This window comes from Musca autumnalis, unplaced genomic scaffold, assembly GCF_047663935.1.
Source record: "Musca autumnalis isolate F117 unplaced genomic scaffold, ASM4766393v1 scaffold_3, whole genome shotgun sequence".
Classification (NCBI taxonomy): domain Eukaryota; kingdom Metazoa; phylum Arthropoda; class Insecta; order Diptera; family Muscidae; genus Musca; species Musca autumnalis.
In genome coordinates, this window is record NW_027411866.1 from 235,073,479 (window position 1) to 235,094,707 (window position 21,229).

Here is a 21,229-nt window from a genome sequence, read left to right on the forward strand (position 1 = left end):
GATGGCTAGGCCATGTTATAAGAATGAGTGATGATGAACCCGCTAAAAAGGCGTATAAATACGGGCCGCATGGAGGTTCTCGCAGATCTGGAAGGCCAAAGCTTCGTTGGAGCGAACAAGTGAAACGAGATATCATAAAGCTACATATCCCAGATTGGGAAAATACAGCAGCAAACAGAGAGGATTGGAGATTTTTTTCTTAGTTCGGCTTATGGAACAAATGTTCTGTAAAAGGCCAGCTAAGTAAGTAAGTAAGTGGTTACATACTACGATTTCTTGGAAATCCAACTAAAGGCGAACGAGCATATTAGTCTACAAAAATCCCGTGTTCATCATCAGTGTTGTTTAATTGCATTTTATTCCCTTTCCGCTTACGAAGTAGCGGGCACTTTGCTAGTAGCTGTATAAATATCCTTTTTTTTTCTCTGGTATTCTTTTGCTGTGAAATTTGATACGGGTTCGAACCTTAACTAGCGCAAGAAATGGACTCGACCAAATATTCAGAGCTCCAACCGATCGGAAGTCGAACGTACTGTGATAATGAGTATTTGATATGATGACTGTCAATTGGGCTTGTGCATGCCAATATATTTGAACCTCTCCTAATAAAATCTTAATTATGGCCAGGGTAGCAGCATGGTACATTACTGTTAAATCGATAACGACAAATACACACGTCATCTTGCTGATTTGTCATTAACGCTACGTGCCGGCTATAATTTCTGTTACAACGTTTACATTTTATTTATGTTTACATTACATGGAAACTTGCGTATTTCACTGTTAAGAACGTGCATTGAAAACAAATGTAATATGCTTTCTAGCACTTATTTACAACCAAGGTTTTTGATTTTATCAATGAATTACAATCGGGGTTCAAGGTTACAGTGTGCTGTTATAACACTCTGTTGCATTCGTCCTTTAGCAACATGTTGCTGGGAATTATGTGCCTTAAATAATAAACAAAACTCTCTCATTTTAAATGAGAAATTTATTCGTTGACTTTTTCGGAGTACGCCTACGAGCACCACCACACACTCTCAATTCATTTGTGGTGAATTTGTAGGATAACAATAATCACAACACACTTCGGAGTTCAGAGTAAGAGGTTATATGTTGCTACTGCTGCTACCGTAACTAAGTAGCTGTTGAGTGTGGATGTGTTTCCAAAATAATATTTGTGAATGTAGTTCAAGGGACACATGTCAGTTGAAAACGAAGTGTGAAACAAAACACAACGGTTTTAATAAAACATGAAGCCAATGTCGTCCGCCTAGAAACGGGGTTAAATCAAAATATCACAAATCAAAGCTGTATTGAGAGTGAAGTGAATTAAAGTGATTTGGAAACAAACAACAAAGAGTTGTGAAAAGTGATTTATTTTCTGTTACAAAATTTAAGAAAAATAATATTACTTAAAATTGAAATTACATATCAAACGAGCTTGACAACAACAAAAAATCATATAAAAATTTTTAAAAGAAAAAAATTAAGAAATACTAAAAATAAACGAAAATTTTCCAAACAGTGTTTTAACAAATCCTTCACAACGGAGTACCTAAATATAGAAAACGAATTTGCTGCCCTTGCATTGTGGCCAGAAACAAATTCGTTATTAGATTTGCCATTAGCAGATCCCCTGTTAGGATATGAAAATGTCACCACCACACTTGTGGACGATGAGGATTACGCGTCATTCAATAGCAGTGCATATTCGTTCTATGGAAATAGCATCATCGATGGCGACAACAACAACAGCAACATCAACACCACCACCCTAACACAAAATGTTACAGCTGAGTCAACAGTCTACAGTACAATTATTCCCCAGCGTGCAACGCCAACAACACGTTCCGGTGCATTTGAAGTACCCATTTGGTTAATTTTATGTTACAGCATCATTCTACTCTTTGCCATTGTTGGTAACCTGTTGGTCATCATAATATTGGCCCAGAATCGTCGTATGCGTACAATTACCAATGTTTTTCTATTGAATTTGGCCATATCGGATATTCTGTTGGGTGTACTTTGTATGCCGGTAACATTGGTTGGTACTTTACTGCGTCATTTTATATTCGGCGAATTCTTTTGTAAGCTGATACAGTTTTCACAAGGTAAGTAAACCGGGAAAAATGCATTGTAAATTCATTGAACACACACACACAAATCGAGAAGTGTTCAAATTTTTTCACTGTAAAGCTGGATTTAATGCGAAACTGCAAACAAGTTTATCCTCATCTATCATATCATTCATTACATTCGTACATACATAAATAACTATATATTTTCCACGAATGTCGCTAAAGGACAAAGGGGAGCATTTAACAAAAATGATAATTTCGACTTATTACTGAATTCTAATGGAAATTCCAAAGATGTCATCTTGAGTTTACAAAAAATGTTAGTCTAAGGTGAGGTATACATTTTCTATTTTGAATTACAGCTTTGTCAAACAACCAACATATTCCACACAAAAAACGTTGCTAATGAAAACAAGTAAAAAACGTTATTTTCGGCCGGGCCGTAGTTTTATAAATATAGTTTTATAGTAGTTTTATAATTATACCCTTCACCATAGTATGGAGGGTATATTAAGTTTGTCATTCCGTTTGTAACACATCGAACTAATCATTTGCGATCCTATAAAGTATATATATTCTTGATCAGGACAAAATTCTAAGACGATCTAGCCATGTCCGTATGTCCGTCTGTTGTAATCACTCTAGCGTCCGCAATAATTGAGATAGAGTGCTGAAATTTTGCACCCGAGGGTCTTTTTTCCATAGGCAGGTCAAGTTCGTAGATGGGCTATATCGGTCCACTCTTTGGTATAGCCCCAATATAACGGTACCTCCGGATTTGAGGTATTTTGACGTTCTTCGCCACATTTGGAAACCGAATTAGCTATAATTTGGCACTTAGGGTTCCTAGTGATCAACAAAGTTATATCCCGTAGGATATGGGCATAGGTCCATGTTTTGGTATAGTCCCCATATAACGGTACCTCCCGATTTTCGGTATTTTGAGAATTTTAGTCATAATTTTTAACCAAACTATCTGCCATTTGACATTTAAGGTTCTCAGTGGTCATGAAACACCTCCACGAAACATCGTCAACATAGGTCCATGTTTTGGTATAGCCCCCTTATAACCGTACCTCTCGATTTTCGGTATTTTGAGAATTTTAGCTAAAATTTTTAACCGAACTAGCTGTAATTTGCCATTTGAGGTTCCCAGTGGTCACGAAATATCTCCACCAAACATCGTCAACATAGGTCCATGTTTTGGTATAGCCCCCATATAACGGTATCTCCCGATTTTCGGTATTTTGAGAATTTTAGCTACAATTTTGTCAATTCAAAAATAATCGTCAATATAGGTCCATGTTTTGGTATATCCCCCCATATAACTGTACTTCCCGATTTTCGGGAATTTTCAGTGGTCACGAAATTTCTTCACTAAAATTCGTCAACATGGCTCCAATTTTGAGGGTCTACATTGTTTTGATGAAACTACCCTCAAATTGACTCTTGAAGTTCCCTGTCCCTATTCCACCAAAAAAATTAAAGATAGGTTGACTCTTTGATATAGCCCCGTAAGTGGTACCTTTCACTTAGCTGAACACATTTTTTTAGATTAGATAACACTGTGCAACAAAATGGAGGTGAAAGTCTGGGGCACGGAAAATTCATCTTGGGGAAGAAAGGCCTTGGTTGGTATATTATGAACCCCGAAGGACAGATCCGCCGTGAGTCGAACTTCCGCGTTATGGGGTGATGCAATTTTTGTTAGAGACCCTGTAAGCCATCAGGAATTAGCGTTATATCTTTGTTCACTGTTGCTTAAGTGCTCTACAAAAACAACAAACAAAGATATAATGCTAATTCATGATGGCTTACAGGGTCTCTTGCAAAGACTTCATCACGCCATAACGCGGAAGTTAGACTCACCGCGCATCGTTCGGGGTTTTTAATGTCCTACGGGGTTTATAATATACACACACCAAGGGCTTTCATCTCCAAAAGTAATTATCTCTGCCCCAACATTTGTGTTCACAGTGTAATTTAAGCAATAGTGGGACGCAGTAGGATTCTATCCATTGTCGAAAAGTTGTTCCACCTAACATTTTGAAAGGACCCTAATTATTCCATTTTAATTAAGACTATTTTATGGTGGAGGGTATAAAAAGTTCCGCCCGGCCGAACTTAACGACTTTTTACTTGTTTTTTTTTTTTATAAATCTGGAATAAAACTGAATAATTTGTTTTTTTTTTTCCTGTCCACAACTTAAGGTGGATACCTCAAATTCTTGAAATGAAATTGAACCCACAAGAAACTTCAAATTGAAAAAATTGTGGCTAAAATCCTCTAAAACCGAAAATCGAAAAATCGGCATGTACAATTTTATGAGAGGCTATACCAAAACATTGACCTATGCTCAAAATTATTGGTGGAGGATTTTATTTACCACTGTTGAACTCAGATTATAGGTAGTTCGGTCCACAAATGTAGCTAAACTCTTCAAAATACCGAAAATTGTGAGGCCCGTCATATGGGGTAGAAATTTGACAACCGCTGGAAACCTCAAATGGCAAATTACAGCCAGTTCGATTAAAAATTGCAAATAAAATCCTCGAAATATCTTAAATCGGTATGTACCGTTATATGGGGGTTATATCAAAACACGGATCAATGTTGACAATTTTTGATTGAGAAGTTTTGGGACCACAAATGTCAAATGTGAAATAACAAAAAAATGTAGATTCCTAAAAAAATTGTTGGTAGAGAAGTTGCATGACGCGGGAACCTTAAGTGTCAAATTATTTTTAAAATGTCTAAACTAATATCTAATTACAGATAGTTCGCTCAAAAAAAAATATATATATATATATAAAATTCTCAAAATACCGAAAATCGGGAGGTATCGTTATATGTCGGCTATACCAAAAATATTGACCTATATTGAACATTTTGATTGCGGAAGTATTGTAACTGCTAGGAAAATTAAACGACAAATTAGACCCACTTCAATTAAAAATTTTAGCTAAAGTACTCAAAATGCCGAAAGTAGGGAGGTACCGTTACGTGGGGGCTATACCTATGTTTGGCAATTTTCGGTGCAGAAGTCTTGTGACCTCTAAGAGCATGAAATGACAGATTACAGATAAGCTCATCAAAACACCTAAAATAGAGGAGGTACGTTACATGATGGCTTTACCAAAACATAGACTTTTGTTGACAGGTTTAGGTGGAGAACTCTTGTGACCATTGGAAACCTCAGATGTGAAATTACCTATAGTTCTCTCAGCAAATGGTAGAGAAGTTTCGTGATAATTAGGAACCTCAAATTTCAAATAACAGATATTTCGGTCAACAAATGTAACAAAGCAACTAAAATCGGGAGGTACTGTTATATGGTATGACCACCATAACAAAACATGGATCGAAGTGGACAATTTTTGATTAGAAGTTTTGCGATCACTGGGAACCCTAAATAGCAAATTGCAGATAGTTCGGTCATCGAATATAGCTTATCTCCTCCAAACAACTAAAACCGGGAGGCACCGTTATATGGGGGCTATTCCAAAACATAATCCTATGTAGACAGGGGAAGTTTTCTGAACCCTGGGTGGAGCATCGTCAAATTACAGCCAGCTTGGACCAAACATTCAGCTTAATACCTAAACTCCGGACAAACTTCTATGTATAGTTTTTTTAAGGGGCGTTTTTCATGCGTTTTTTCGCACTTCCACCTCTAGGTATTGGTTAACCGATTTTAAAACTTAATAGCTTGTATGGATACTACTCGCCCTTTACAAGAAACTATACATAGAAGTCCATTGTGAAAAATAGAAGTTATGCCCGCTTAAACATGAAAATCATAGAAACTCCGTTTTCACTACATAAAACAAAAAAACGAAGTGACCCCAAGGAACCAAAGGCATTTTCGTTGTTGATGCACCCCATCATGATAGAATTTTTGCATCTGAACGCTTAAATATTTTTTATTTAACTTTTGTAGCACAGTGTTGTTATTTAAATGCGCTACAAACGGTAAAGCAAACTTAATATACCCTCCATATTATTGCGGAGTTTAGTATGTTTGGACAAAATCCGTTTAAGACGATTTGATGTTTTCGTCCGTCTTTCTCTCTGGCTCTCGAACGAATAAAATAACTGGGTCCAAACCTTGCAACACTTCATTTTTTGTCAAAACGTTGATTACATTTTTGTTCTACCACGAAAAAAATTAAAAAATGTTTTGTACAATAATCTCGAAGCTGGAAACGGATTTGATCCAAACAAAACATATTGTAATATTTCCTCTGGGTGACGTAGGGAATGGAAGATACCAAGGAGCGTTCCTGACCGGTTTTAACATGGCAAGCAAAGGGTTTATCTTGGTCCCTCTTTCATCTCAAGTGGACACTGACCTCCCCGTGGTGTCACCTAGGGAGCTGCCTTTAACACCCGAAAGGTAGTGCCGCGCGTTCACCCATATGAACGTTAAAAACTTGGGTTTGGGCGTCGGGTTAGTAACCCTCCCCTAGAAAAAACAGCCTGCTATGAAAAAAAGAAAGAAAAGAAAATCGAACCCCCCTAAAGTTGACGAACGCCGCAAACGTTTTAAGGACAATGATCTGCGAATCTGCACCTGGAATGTTCGCACTCTTTATAGAGAAGGTGCAGTCTTCGCATTGGCAGACGTAATTGAAAAGTACAAGGCCGATATTACTGCCATACAGGAAGTACGATGGATTGGGAAAGGCAACGCCAACAACGCCTAAAGGTGACGCACTGTATTATAGCCGCCATGACGTAAATCATGAGTTTGGTTGCAAATTTGTAGTTAGCCGGAGACTAAAACATCTGGTATCCAGCTTCACCCCAGTGAATGAAAGACTTGTTGCAATTCGAATAAAAGCTATATTCTTCAACATCAGCTTTATTTGCGTTCACGCTCCCACTGAAGAAAAGGACGAACAGACCAAAGATATATTTTACGAAACATATGACCGTTGCCCTCGATATTCATAAGGGCACCTGGCTGTCTCCAGATCAAAGAACAAATAATGTTGTGATAGAAGGAAGACATTCATCGAGCGTGTTGGATGTACGATCGTTCCGAGGCGCAAACATCGATTCGGACCACTACCTTGTTGCAGCAAAGGTACGCACCCGGTTAAACGTAGCAAACAAAGTAGGAACAGACACATCACGAAAGTTAGACATCGGTAAGCTGCAATCACAATAGATAGCCGCAGCATATTCCACTCAACTAGCCCAATTGCTTAATCAAAGCACTCCTCGTCCCGATAACATATCAGGGCAATGACAAAGTATTGCCCACTCCATGCAAACCGCCGCAAAATCAATACTGGGATACCAGAGATCTCCACCAAGGAATCCATAGCATGTTCAGGAGTGTCGTGCTGCCACCGAAAAGAAAAATGCGGCATATAGGGCTACTTTACAATCCGTAGCAACGCGTAGAGCACGAGAGAGATACCGGGAGAAAAGGAGAGAGGAGAAACGTCTTTTCCGCAGGAAAAAGAGAGAGATGGAAAAGCGGAAGTGTGAACAAATCAAGATGTAGAGGAGACACAATGAAGTACGAAAATTCTACCAAAGAGTGAAACATCAAACTGATGTCTTTGGCACTGGCACATCCTACTGTAGAGACCAGCAAGGTAATTTGGTAACTGATACAGATAGTGTGCTAAGGATATAGAAAGAGCATTTTTCAAAATTGTTGGTATCCAATAGCAGCGAAGACGATGGCCTACCAGCCAAGCTGTTCAAAACCGGAGGCGACGCGCTGATAAGGTGTATACATCAGCTAGTTAGCACCATCTGGCAGGAAGAACGGGTACCCGACGATTGGAACCTGAGTATCCTATGCCCCGTCCACAAGAAGGGAGATAATACTGTATGCTCTAACTATAGGGGTATAAGTCTACTCCCTATTGCCTACTTGATCGTGTCAGGGATATTGTGCGAACGACTTTAGCCTATGGTCAACGAGATAATTGGACCATACCAATGCGGCTTTAGACCTGGCAAGATATTTACCCTGTGGCAAATCCCGGAGAAGCCCCAAGAGATGCAGATCGACACCTACCACCTTTTTGTCGACTATAAAGCAGCCTTCAACAGCCCGTTGCGTTCAAAGGTATTCCAAGCCATGTTTAAATTTGGTATCCCCGCAAAGCTCATCCGGCTTTGTAAAGTGACTTTAACTGACACGAGGTCCTCAGTTAAAATAGAAAAGAACCTCTCCAAAGAGTTGGGTTCCAAAAGAGGTTTCAGACAAGGAGACAGCCTTTCGTGCGATCTCTTCAACATCGTGCTGGAAAAGGTTATATGAGAGGCAAACGTCAAAAGAAGTGGCACAATCTACACCAATAGTCACATGTCACTTGCTTATGCTGATGATATAGATATCATGGGCCGATCAGTAAAAGAACTAACTGATACCTTTATGAAGGTCGAAGGAGAATCTGCTAATGTGGGTCTGGCGGTAAACGGTGAGAAGACCAAGTTGATAGTGTCGGCGCGCAATGTGTCCATTGAGCTCGGACCAACTGTGGAAGTTGGTTCCTATAATATTGAGGTAGTGAAAGACTTCGTCTACCTCGGCACCTGCGTAAACACAACAAACGACATCAGTTGTGAAATAAATAGAAGAATTGTATTGGCCAACAGATGCTACTTTGTCTTAAGTTAGCAGTTTAAAAACAAAGCCACATCTCGTCAAACAAAAATAACGCTTTACAAAACACTGATACTACCCATGCTGATGTATGGCTCCGAAGTCTTGGTACTTGCGCAAGCAGACATGGCAGTTCTTGGTGTGTTTGAGAGAAAAATTCGTCGAAATATCTACAGACCAATCTGCGTTGGCGGTGAATATCGACGTCGCACGAACCACGAGCTATACAACGACATCAATATTGTTAAACGTATCGAGATGCAGCGATTTCGTTGTCTAGGCCATATCATAAGAATGAGCGATGATGAACCCGCTAAAAAGTCGTAGAAATGCGGACCGCTTTGCGGTGCACGCAGAATTGACAGGCCAAGGAATAGATGGCGCATACAAGTGGATGATGAGATGAAAAGGCGCGGTATTCCAAAGTGCGAAGCAACAAATAAAGAGAAATGGAGATATTTTCTTAGTTCGGCCTATGGAGCAAATGTTCTGTAATGGGCCAGCTAAGTAAGTAAGTATCCACTATTGAACTACTTTGGTGAATCCTCAATTTTACTCAATTTCTCATCTCACATGGTTGTTATTTTGATCAAGGAAAGGAGCGGCTTATTAGATCTAAACTCGCTCTGTTTCAAACGGTCTACCATAGGTACATGCACATTATGTAATGTAGGCGATGTAAAGGGTGTTTTTTAAGCCCAATAGAACTTGAAATTGTAAAAAATAACACAAAAAAATTAAATTGTAATCAAATTTTTTTTATTCGAAAGATCAATACGTGACATTAACATTTGAAAATGATTTCGGGTATATGGGCACCGCGGCTGTTCTTGACGAAGTGCATTCTGGACGTCCAATTTTTGGCCACTTTTTCGAGCACTGCTGGCCGTATGTCACGAATAACACGAACAATGCTAGCCTCCAAGGCATCAATTGTTGCTGGTTTATCAGCATAAACCAGTGACTTCACGTAGCCTCACAGGAAATAATCGAGAGGTGTCAAATCGCACGACCTTGGAGGCCAATTGACAGGTCCAGTCAATAAGTCGATGGTTGCGTTCGCCGTATTGCACGTAGCGCCATCCTGTTGAAACCACATCTCCTCCGGATGAATGTCATCCATATTTTCAAACAAAAAATCATTGATCATGGTGCGGTAACGATCTCCATTGACCGTAACGCGAGCTCCGGCCTCATTTTTGAAGAAATAAGGTCCGATGATGCCACCGCACCATACGTTGCATTTTTCTGGATGTAATGGAGTCTGTAGGGTATCTTGTGGATTGGTCTCACTCCATATGCGGCAATTTTGCTTATTAACAAACCCGTTAAGCCAAAAATTCGCCTCATCGCTGAACACAATTTTGCGATAAAACAACGGGTCGAATCGACGACTGATTTTCAAAGTAAATTTGTATAATTTCGTAGCGTTGTTCAAACGTGAGTCTATTCATGATGATATGTCAGAGTATACTGAAACAAATAAAAAAAAAATTTTATCAAAATTTAATTTTTTGTGTTACTTTTTACAATTTAAAGTTCTATCTAACTTAAAAAACACCCTTTAGAAAATACATATCACTTTATTGGAATTTGTCCTGTATTGAAGGAATTCAGATATAAATACTTTTTGAAATCATCACTTGCAATGTATGAAGTATTAAATATTTTAAATTATATCAGAGGTTTTAACATTTTATACAAAAATTTAATATCCTGTTTAAAATATCGAAAACTTATTTTAGATGAATTTTGCTAATGCTATTAATAACAGAATTACAGCATTATACACTTTTAATATAAATCATTATTAATATACAATCGCAATTTTTCCATGCCATCCCGACTCACAACTTTCATGATAAGTCATTTATAGATTAAAACATTCTGTATCTTTTTATACCTTCCACCATAGTATGGAGGGTAAATTCAGTTTGTCATTCTGTTTGTAACGCATCGAACTAATCATTTGCGACCCTATAAAGTATATATATTCTTGATCAGGACAAAATTCTAAGACGATCTAGCCATGTCCGTATGTCCGTCTGTTGTAATCACTCTAGCGTCCGCAATAATTGAGATAGAGTGCTGAAATTTTGCACCCGAGGGTCTTTTTTCCATAGGCAGGTCAAGTTCGTAGATGGGCTATATCGGTCCACTCTTTGGTATAGCCCCAATATAACGGTACCTCCGGATTTGAGGTATTTTGACGTTCTTCGCCACATTTGGAAACCGAATTAGCTATAATTTGGCACTTAGGGTTCCTAGTGATCAACAAAGTTATATCCCGTAGGATATGGGCATAGGTCCATGTTTTGGTATAGTCCCCATATAACGGTACCTCCCGATTTTCGGTATTTTGAGAATTTTAGTCATAATTTTTAACCAAACTATCTGCAATTTGACATTTGGGGTTCTCAGTGGTCATGAAATATCTCCACGAAACATCGTCAACATAGGTCCATGTTTTGGTATAGCCCCCATATAACGGTACCTCCCTATTTTCGGTATTTTGAGAATTTTAGCTACAATTTTTAACCGAACTAGCTGTAATTTGCCATTTGAGGTTCTCAGTGGTCATGAAACATCTCCACCAAGCATCGTCAACATAGGTCCATGTTTTGGTATAGCCCCCATATAACGGTACCTCCCTATTTTCGGTATTTTGAGAATTTTAGCTACAATTTTTAACCGAACTAGCTGTAATTTGCCATTTGAGGTTCTCAGTGGTCATGAAACATCTCCACCAAGCATCGTCAACATAGGTCCATGTTTTGGTATAGCCCCCATATAACGGTACCTCCCGATTTCGGTATTTTCGGTACAATTTTTAACCGAACAAGCTGTAATTTGCCATTTGAGGTTCTCAGTGGTCATGAGACATCTCCACCAAGCATCGTCAACATAGGTCCATGTTTTGGTATAGCCCCCATATAACGGTACCTCCCAATTTTCGGTATTTTGAGAATTTTAGCTACAGTTTTTAACCGAAATAGCTGTCATTTGACATTTGAAATTCTCAGTGGTCATAAAACATCTCCAACGAAACATCGTCTACATAGGTCCATGTTTTGGTATAGCCCCCACATAACGGTATCTTCCCATTTACGGTATTTTAAGAATTTTAGCTGCAATTTTTAACGGAACTAGCTGTAATGATCGGTATTTTGAGAATTTTAGGTACAATTTTGTCTATTCAAAAATAATCGTCAATATAGGTCCATGTTTTGGTATATCCCCCATATAACTGTACCTCCCGATTTTCGGGAATTTTCAGTGGTCACGAAATTTTTTCACTAAAATTCGTCAACATGGGTCCATTTTTGAGGGTCTACATTGTTTTGATGAAACTACCCTCAATTTGACTCTTGAAGTTCCCTGCAGCTGTAAAACGTTTCCGCCAAAAAATTTAAAGATAGGTTGACTCTTTGATATAGCCCCGTAGGTGGTACCTTTCCCCTAGCTGAACACATTTTTTTAGATTAGATCAGATAACACTGTGCAACAAAATGGAGGTGAAAGTCTGGGGCACGGAAAATTCCTCTTGGGGAAGAAAGGCCTTGGTGAGTATATTATGAACCCCGAAGGACAGATCCGCCGTGAGTCGGACTTCCGCGTTATGGCGTGAAGAAATTTTTGTTAGAGACCCTGTGGGCCATCAGGAATTAGCGTTATATCTTTGTTCACTGTTGCTTAAGTGCTCCACAAAAACAACAAACAAAGATATAATGCTAATTCATAATGGCTTACAGGGCCTCTTGCAAAAACTTCATCACGCCATAACGCGGAAGTTCGAATCTCGGCGCATCTGTCCTTCGGGTTTTTTAATATACACACACCAAGGGCTCCAAAAGGAATTATCTCTGTCCCAACATTTGTGTTCACAGTGTAATTTAAGCAATAGTGGGAGGCAGTAGGAGTCTAACCATTGTCGAAAAGTTGTTCCACCTAAAATTGTAAAAGGACCCTAATTATTCCATTTTAATTAAGGCTATTTTATGGTGGAGGGTATAAAAAGTTCGGCCCGGCCGAACTTAACGACTTTTTACTTGTTACTATTTCTATAATGTAATAAAAATTTTGAAATCCATTAAATAAATAAAAAACAAAATTCGAAAATCCGCAAAACATCTAAAATTGGCTATCCCAAAACCTTCCCCTAAAAATCCATAGACGTTTCATTTTATTGGACACGTTTTTTCTATTTTTTAGAACGAACAACAGGCCAACTCTGGCTTAAGTGTATGTCCATACGGACATGCGGCGATTTTTATATCGCTCCTCTTTTTCAATCTAACCTAACCTTATTCTATTTTCCAACACTCTGTTATTTGTCCAAATTTTTAATTTCAAATCCCAAGCCATTAAAAATTCATTGAAAAAGTATTTTCAATTTTCAATAATTCCCCTTTTATCTAACACTTGCCAACCATTGGCATGCCACAGTCATAAGATAAATTTCCCAGATTCGAAAGAAGAGAAAGTTTCAAAATTAAATTCTATTCAATTAAACCACGATAAGGATATCGTATCCAACATTTAGCTTTCATTTATCATTTAATGACTTTTTCTGCAGTCATCAGACAAAACAATAAAACTCAAAGTTTTAACAGTATCATTTAATCATTTAACCATTAGGAAAAGTTTTTGCTTTTATTATCGTCTATTTATTTTTATTATTTTTTTCAAACATTTAAATTTCAACAAATTTGTAACGTCGTAAAATTCGACATGATTAATGACCGTCATTAACAAAGTTTTTGTCATAAATTCCAAATGGAATCATGGATATATCCATAGGTGAACATAGATCAGTCACTACGCGGCGATGGGAGAACTCTCAAATCGGCATTCTTTATTATAAATCGTTGAATCCTTGTTGACAAATATAATGTATTGGTGGCTTGAACATGCAAACCTACGCTTGTTTAAATTTAAGCCATTTAAAATTTAATAATTTTTCTGTTTACCACCATTTATAAGAAGCTAACTAATCGTACGCTTAAATTTATGAATATTTTATTCAAAAAAAAAATTAACTTAATCTGATAATCAGCTTATGCGTGTGTTGTTTTTTGATATCAAATTCAAATTATGCATAAATTCAATGCGGACCGTGAGAAAAAAAAACTGTTCATTTATTCACAACTGCGTAGCATTTTAATACATACGTGAAAATGGACAATTACTACAAATATATACATATGTATGCGTGAGGGTGGGTGGAATATATCATTGGTTGTCAAGGGCGATAATCAAAATATATGTATACAACTAACAGTATTTCTATTTAAAACCGTGTAATAAAAAATAGTACATTGGAAAGGTGTAAAATATAAATTATTCCATTAGGAAATTATGCTAATGTTTGGGAAACCGGTAATAAGTTTTAACACTTTAAATCAGAGTAAGGCAAAGAGTCTTTCGTGAGCGTAATTTTACTCTCGCTTACAACTGGTCTAGACTCTAACTGGTGGTGAGCGAGAGCAAATTTACGCTCACGTGATTCACATTGCCTTAATCTGCTTTAAGCCCTTAAGTATCCAATAACAACGTAATCAGCTTATAAATGTAAAAAAAATAATTACATACACATTAAATTAAATATAATTGGAATTTAAAGCACGCTCAAATTGTAACTACAAAAGTTTAATTGGTAACACTCATCACTCTCATTGATTTGATTCGATGGTTATTTTCAGTTTCAGGACGCGTTAATAGTTACAATATAACATGATGATCAGGTAATATTTAGCGGTTTAAATGTACCAACATTTTTGTTAGACAAGTAAGAACGACGTTAAGTTCGGCTAGGCCTCTACCATAGGTTGAAGTAAAATGGAACAATTAGTTTCCTTTCGTTACTGAAGAACACTAATTACCAATTATCAGAAAGTTCGGTAAAACAATGTTGCCAACCTTCAAAATACCGAAGTTTGGGAGGTACCATTCCATGGGGTCTATATCAAAACGTCGATCTATACCTACAAATTTCTGGCGGAAAGTTTTTAGAATCAAAAAAGACGAAATACCAGAACTTCCGATATATCGGTAAAACCGTCAAAATAGCGAAAAACCAGAAGTACGCTTCTATGGGGGATATAGGAACCCGAGGACCTTTACTGATAATTCTCTTCTTCTTAGCTGACCCATTAAGAAATATTTGTTCCATAGACTGAACTGAGAAAAGATCTCCAATTGTCTCTGTTTACTGCTACCGCGCCTTGTCATCTCTTCGTCCACTTGTTTGTGCCATCTATCCTTTGACCTGCCAATTCTACTTTCACCTCCATGTGGCTCGTATTTATACGCTTTTTTAGCGGGTTCATCATCACTCATTCATATTATATGGCCTAGCCAACGCAATCGCTGCATCTCGATACGTTTAACTATATTGATGTCGTGGTTCATACGACGTCGATATTCACCGTCAACGCAGATTGGTCCGTAGACCTTTCGAAGAATTTTTCTCTCAAACACGCCAAGCACTGCCTTATCTGCTTGCGAAAGTACCCAGGCTTCAGAACCATACATCAGCACGAGTAGTATCAGTGTTTTGTAAAGCGTTATTTTGTAAAGTGTTTTGTAAAGCGTTATATTGTGGCTTTGGCCAACAGATCAAAGTAGCATCTGTTCGCCAATACAATTCTTCTTTTTATTTCACAACTGATGTCGTTTGTTGTGTTTATGGCAGTACCGAGGTAGACGAAGTTTTTATCTACCTCAAAATTATAGGTACCAACTTCCACAGTTGGTCCGAGCTCTATGGACGCTTTGCGCGTCGACACCATCAATTTGGTCTTTTCGCCGTTTACCGCCAGACCCACTTTCGCAGATTCTGCTTCGACCTTCCGAAAGGTATCAGTTACTTCCTTTACTCATCGTCCTATGATGTCTATGTCATCAGCATAAGCAAGTTACATGTGGCTATTGGTGTAAATTGTGCCATTTCTTTTGACATTTGCATCTCGTATTACCTTTTCCAGCTAAATGTTGAATAGGTCACACGAAAGGCTGTCTCCTTGTCTGAAACCTCTTTTGGTTCTGAACTGTTCGGAGAGGTTCTTTCCAACTTTAACTGAGGACCTAGTATCAGTTAAAGTCATCTTACAAAGCCGAATGAGCTTTGCGGGGATACCAAATTCAGACATTGCTTGGCATACCTTTGAACGTAGCGGGTTGTCGAAGGCTGCTTTATAATCGACAAAAAGGTGGTAGGTGTCGATCTGCATCTTTTGGTTCTTCTCCAGGATTTGCCGCAGGGTAAATATCTGGGTGCCACCGTGGTGCAATGGTATGCACACCCGCCTTGCACACATAAGGTCGTGGGTTCGATTCCCCGGCCAGGCAACATCAAAACACTTCAACGTTGGCAAAAAACCCCTCAATAATATTGGCGACATTTCCTGAGTATTTCAGCCATGTAAAACTTCTCTACAAAAGTGGTGTCTTAGACACGCCGTTCGGACTCGGCGATAAACTGTAGGTCCCATATCATTGAGCTAATATGAATCGGGGTGCACTCGTTGATATGAGAGAAGTCTTCATTGTCCCTTATGGTATGTTGTGGACTTGACACAGGATGCTCAGGTTCCAATCGTCGGGTACGCGTTCTTACTGCCAGATGGTGCTAACTAGCTGATGATTACACCTTATCAGCGTGTCACCTCTGGTTTTAAACAGCTCGGCTGGTAGGCCATCAGCTCCTGTTGTCTTATTATTCTTCAGCCGGTTTATTGCTGTCTTTACCTCGGGTCTGTCTTTGGCCGGGTGGTATACATTCAATGCCATCTTCTGGGATTGGATCTATGGTATCATCGTCATCGCTACTATTGGATACCAGCAGATTGAAGAAATGTTCCTTCCATATTCTGAGCACACTATCTGTATATGTTACAAGATTACCTTGCTGGTCTCAACAGAAGGATGTGCCTGTACCAAAGCCATCTGTTTGATGTTTCATTCTTAGGTAGAATTTTCGTACTTCATTCTGGCTCCTGTACATCTCGATTTTTTGCGCTACGCGTTGCTACGGATTGTAAAGTACCTCTATATGCCGCATTTTTCTCTCGGTGGCATCACGACACTCCTGGTCATACCATGAATTCCTTTTTGGAGGTCTCTGGGATCCAAGTATGGATTTTGCGGCTGTTTGCATAGAGTGGGCAATGCTTTGCCATTGTCCTGATATGTTATCGGGACGAGGAGTGCTTTGATTATGCAGTTGGGCCAGTTGAGTGGAATATGCTGTGTTTGCAGCTTACCAATGTCCAACTTCCGCGTTGAGTCTGTTCGTGCTTTATTTGCTACGTTTAGACGGGTACGTACCTTTGCTGCAACAAGGTAGTGGTCCGAATCAATGTTTGCTCCTCGGAACGATCGTACATCCAACACGCTCGATGAATGTCTTCCATTTATCACAACATGATTAATTTGATCACTTGTTCTTTGATCTGGAGACAGCCAGGTGCCCTTATGAATATCGAGTTAATTATGAGGTTGACTTTGCAGCTGCAAAAAACATGGTAGTTAGCAGTACTAGATTTAATCATCTCGCAGCCAAATCAAAAATACAAAAAACACCTAAAATCCGGCTTCAAAATGCCAGCATCCATAAAGGCTAGATCCATTGCAGATTTTGAATATTGATACATTAATTTGGGCATATATCCGTAATTTTAACGGATAACTACTTAAAAAACCTCGTTGACTTCAACCTATTTTTACTCATTTTCATTCCATCTCAACTATTGCGGACGCTAGAGTGATTACAACAGACGGATGGGCATGGCTAGATCGTCTTAAAATTTTATCCTGATCAAGGATATATATTTATATACTCTATACGGTCGGAAATGATTAGTTCGACGTGTTACAAACAGAAAAACAAACTTGATATACCCTCCATGCTATGGTGGAGGGTTTAAAAATGCGAAAAATCGAACATAAAGTAGAGCTTTAGACTTACATACATTTATACTGAAATCCTAATATAACAAATTTTATATTTTAAAATCCTTAATGGGAGCGTTGCGTTTCTGATTCCTGGGATTGTCTATGTTGCAAATTGAACCTCCCGATTTTGACTTGAAGTTTTTTATCCACCTTTTTGGATATTTTGGCATATAACTGTTAAACCATTGAGATTTTCGATCCAAAACTAGTAGATTGCAAAAGCATTGGAACGTTCCTTCAGGCACTTTTGGACTTGAATGCACATTTTTTGGAAAATATCGATAAATGATACTGTGCTAAAAAAATTGTGCAGAAAAATATTCAAGCGTTCAAGTGTAACGATGCTTCCCGATTTTATGTGTTTTGAGGAGTTTAGTTGCATTTGGTGACCGAACCGTCTGTAATTTGACATTTGATGTTCCCAGTGGAGAGGAAAGTAAATTATTCCATTTTAGTTTAGAATATTTTACGGTGGATCGACTTTTTACTTGTTTTCAATTAACTAAAGATTAAAATAAAACATTTTTTCAACTTAATCATGTATTTAAAGAAGAGTGAGTGTTCTCCATATTATTGCAATTCCAAAGAAGTTTTCAAATATTTGTTTCAAAGAAGTTTTGATTAATATTTAGAAATTGTTCATCGAATTTAATTAATTAAATTTCAATTTTAATTGTTGTAATTTATTCATTTATTGGTCCCTGTACTTCGAATGCTTCCAATTTTCTTAAGAATTTACATCATGCCATTAGTTCTAAATAAAGCATTATAACAGCAAGGACAATAAATTTAAAAAATTCGAAGAATGTGCATGGTGTAGAATTTTCTCAAACTTAAAATTTCGTCATGAAAAATATGTCAACCGTGCCCAACATAAGCTGGGAGTTGTTACACGAAGTGCCTCTATAACAAAAGTTAAACACAAACGGAATGTGCTATGAACAATTATCTTGATTGTACATTCTATTGCCACAGGCATTATGCTTCGGAAGCCAAAAAACAAAAGAAAGTGAACACCAACAACGGCAAAGAAAGAACACGTTAGAATGAACAGTATAAAAGAACAGCAACAACAAAACTAAGGCAAAAAAAAACGAACAAAAAATAATAAACATAACTCAATATTTATATTTTCAAAGAATAAAGTAGCAATCAAGCGACAACAAGAAGAGAGAAAATTAACAACTGTCAAAATCTAGAATCAAAAGACAACACATCAAGGGAGTAAGAAAAAAGTAAATAACAACTCTGACAATTTATTAATAATGTAACCTATATCATTTATAAATCATTATCATTATCATCATTATCATTTCACATTGTATGAAGGGGTGTGAAGAGAGAATTTCGATGAGGCGACAAATTTAAAATAGGCAATGTCCGACCTATACTGAATAAACCTTTTTAAATCACGTCAACTCAAAAACATTTTGTGATTCCCTCCACCATAGTATCGGAAAATTGTGCACATGTGTACTGGAGTAGGTTATCACATGGTTGGCCCTGTCCGTCTATAACCCTCTCTTATTTGTTTAGGTTTGTTGGATGGAATCTAGATATATCAAATTGTTCCTGATGATGTTGAGTAATATTCAACGTTATTTTTTGGAAATGGCTTTTCCAAATTTTTATTTGGTCGTCGTCTTGATGTAACAAGACATCCCGTTTCGACATCCGCAACTTGTTGTCGTCTTTGAAACCTTAAGACTTCTTTGCATATATCTGGCATCTTGTCCTTAAACCGTCTCAATTTTTCTTCGAGGCTTTCATTGGTATTTTTGTTTATTTCTCTCTCATTGTTTAGAAATTTATTTTAAGTTTGGTGCATTTCTAATTTCTAACTTGAGATGATTGATTTATATATCTCCCATATATATTACATATTCACAGTAGTGTAGGGTATCATATAGTCGGCCCTTCCGACTTTGATCCCTTCCTTACTGGTTTTACTTACTTACTTAGCTGGCCCATTACAGAACATTTGTTCTATAGGCCGAACTAAGAAAAGATCTCCAATTCTCTCTATTTGTTGCTTCGTTTTCTGGAATACCGCGCCTTTTCATCTCATCATCCACTTGTTTGCGCCATCTATTCCTTGGCCTGCCAATTCTGCGTGCACCGCCAAGCGGTCCGTGTTTATACACCTTTTTAGCGGGGTCATCATCGCTCATTCTTATGATATGGCCTAGCCAACGCTACGTTTAACAATATTGATGTCGTTGTACAGCAGATACAGCTCGTGGTTCATGCGACGTCGATATTCACCGTCAACGCAGATTGGTCCGTAGATCTTTCGAAGAATTTTTCTCTCAAACACACCAAGCACTGCCATGTCTGCTTGCGCAAGTACCCAGGCTTCGGAGCCATACATCAGCACGGGTAGTATCAGTGTTTTGTAGAGCGTTATTTTTGTTTGACGAGATGTGGCTTTGTTTTTAAACTGCTTACTTAGCCCGAAGTAGCATCTGTTGGCCAATACAATTCTTCTTTTTATTTCACAACTGATGTCGTTTGTTGTGTTTACGGAGGTGCCGAGGTAGACGAAGTCTTTTACTACCTCAATATTATAGGAACCAACTTCCACAGTCGGTCCGAGCTCAATGGACGCATTGCGCGTCGACACCATCAACTTGGTCTTCTCACCGTTTACCGCCAGACCCCCTTTAGCAGATTCTCCTTCGACCTTCATAAAGGTATCAGTTACTTCTTTTACTGATCGGCCTATGATGTCTATATCACCAGCATAAGCAAGTAACATGTGACTATTGTGCCACTTCTTTTGGCGTTTGCCTCTCGTATAACCTTTTCCAGCAGGATGTTAAAGAGATCACACGAAAGGCTGTCTCCTTGTCTGAAAACTCTTTTGGTACCAAACTCTTCGGAGAGGTTCTTTCCTATTTTAACTGAGGACCTCGTGTCAGTAAGAGTCATTTTGCAAAGCCGGATGAGCTTTGCGGGGATACCAAATTCAGACATGGCTTGGAATATTTTTGAGCGCAGCGGGCTGTCGAAGGCTGCTTTATAATCGACAAAAATGTGGTAGGTGTATATCTGCATCTCTTGGGTCTTCTCCAGGATTTGCCGCAGGGTAAATATCTGGTCAATGGTGGACTTGGATACTCAGATTCCAATCGTCGGGTACTCGTTCTTCCTGTCAGATGGTGCTAACTAGCTGATGAATACATCTTATCAGCGTGTCGCCTCCGGTTTTGAACAGCTCGGCTGGTAAGCCATCGGCTCCTGCTGCCTTATTATTCTTCAGCCGATTTATTGCTGTCTTTACCTCATCTTGGCTGGGCGGTATACATTCAATACCATCTTCTGGGATTGGGACTCTGGTATCTTCGTCGTCTTCGCTGCTATTGGATACCAACAGTTTTGATAAATCTTCTTTCCATATCCTGAGTACACTATCTGTATCAGTTACCAAGTTACCTTGCTGGTCTCTACAGGAGGATGCGCCTGTACCAAAGCCATCAGTTTGATGCTTGACTCTTTGGTAGAATTTTCGGACTTCATTCTGGCTCCTGTACATCTCGATTTTTTCACACTCCCACTTTT

At 38.3% G+C, this 21,229-nt stretch overlaps 1 protein-coding gene across 1 annotated transcript in view; it reads left to right on the forward strand.

The window, feature by feature from the left end:
• The first annotated feature begins 1,130 nt into the window (after positions 1-1,130).
• Positions 1,131-21,229, forward strand: part of LOC141399121 (uncharacterized) — a 189,347-nt gene continuing 169,248 nt past the window's right edge. The window contains exon 1 of the mRNA XM_073977263.1: positions 1,131-2,114. Coding sequence (XP_073833364.1) covers positions 1,964-2,114 — 151 coding nt within the window. The 5' untranslated portion in view covers positions 1,131-1,963. The remainder of the gene's footprint in view (positions 2,115-21,229) is intronic.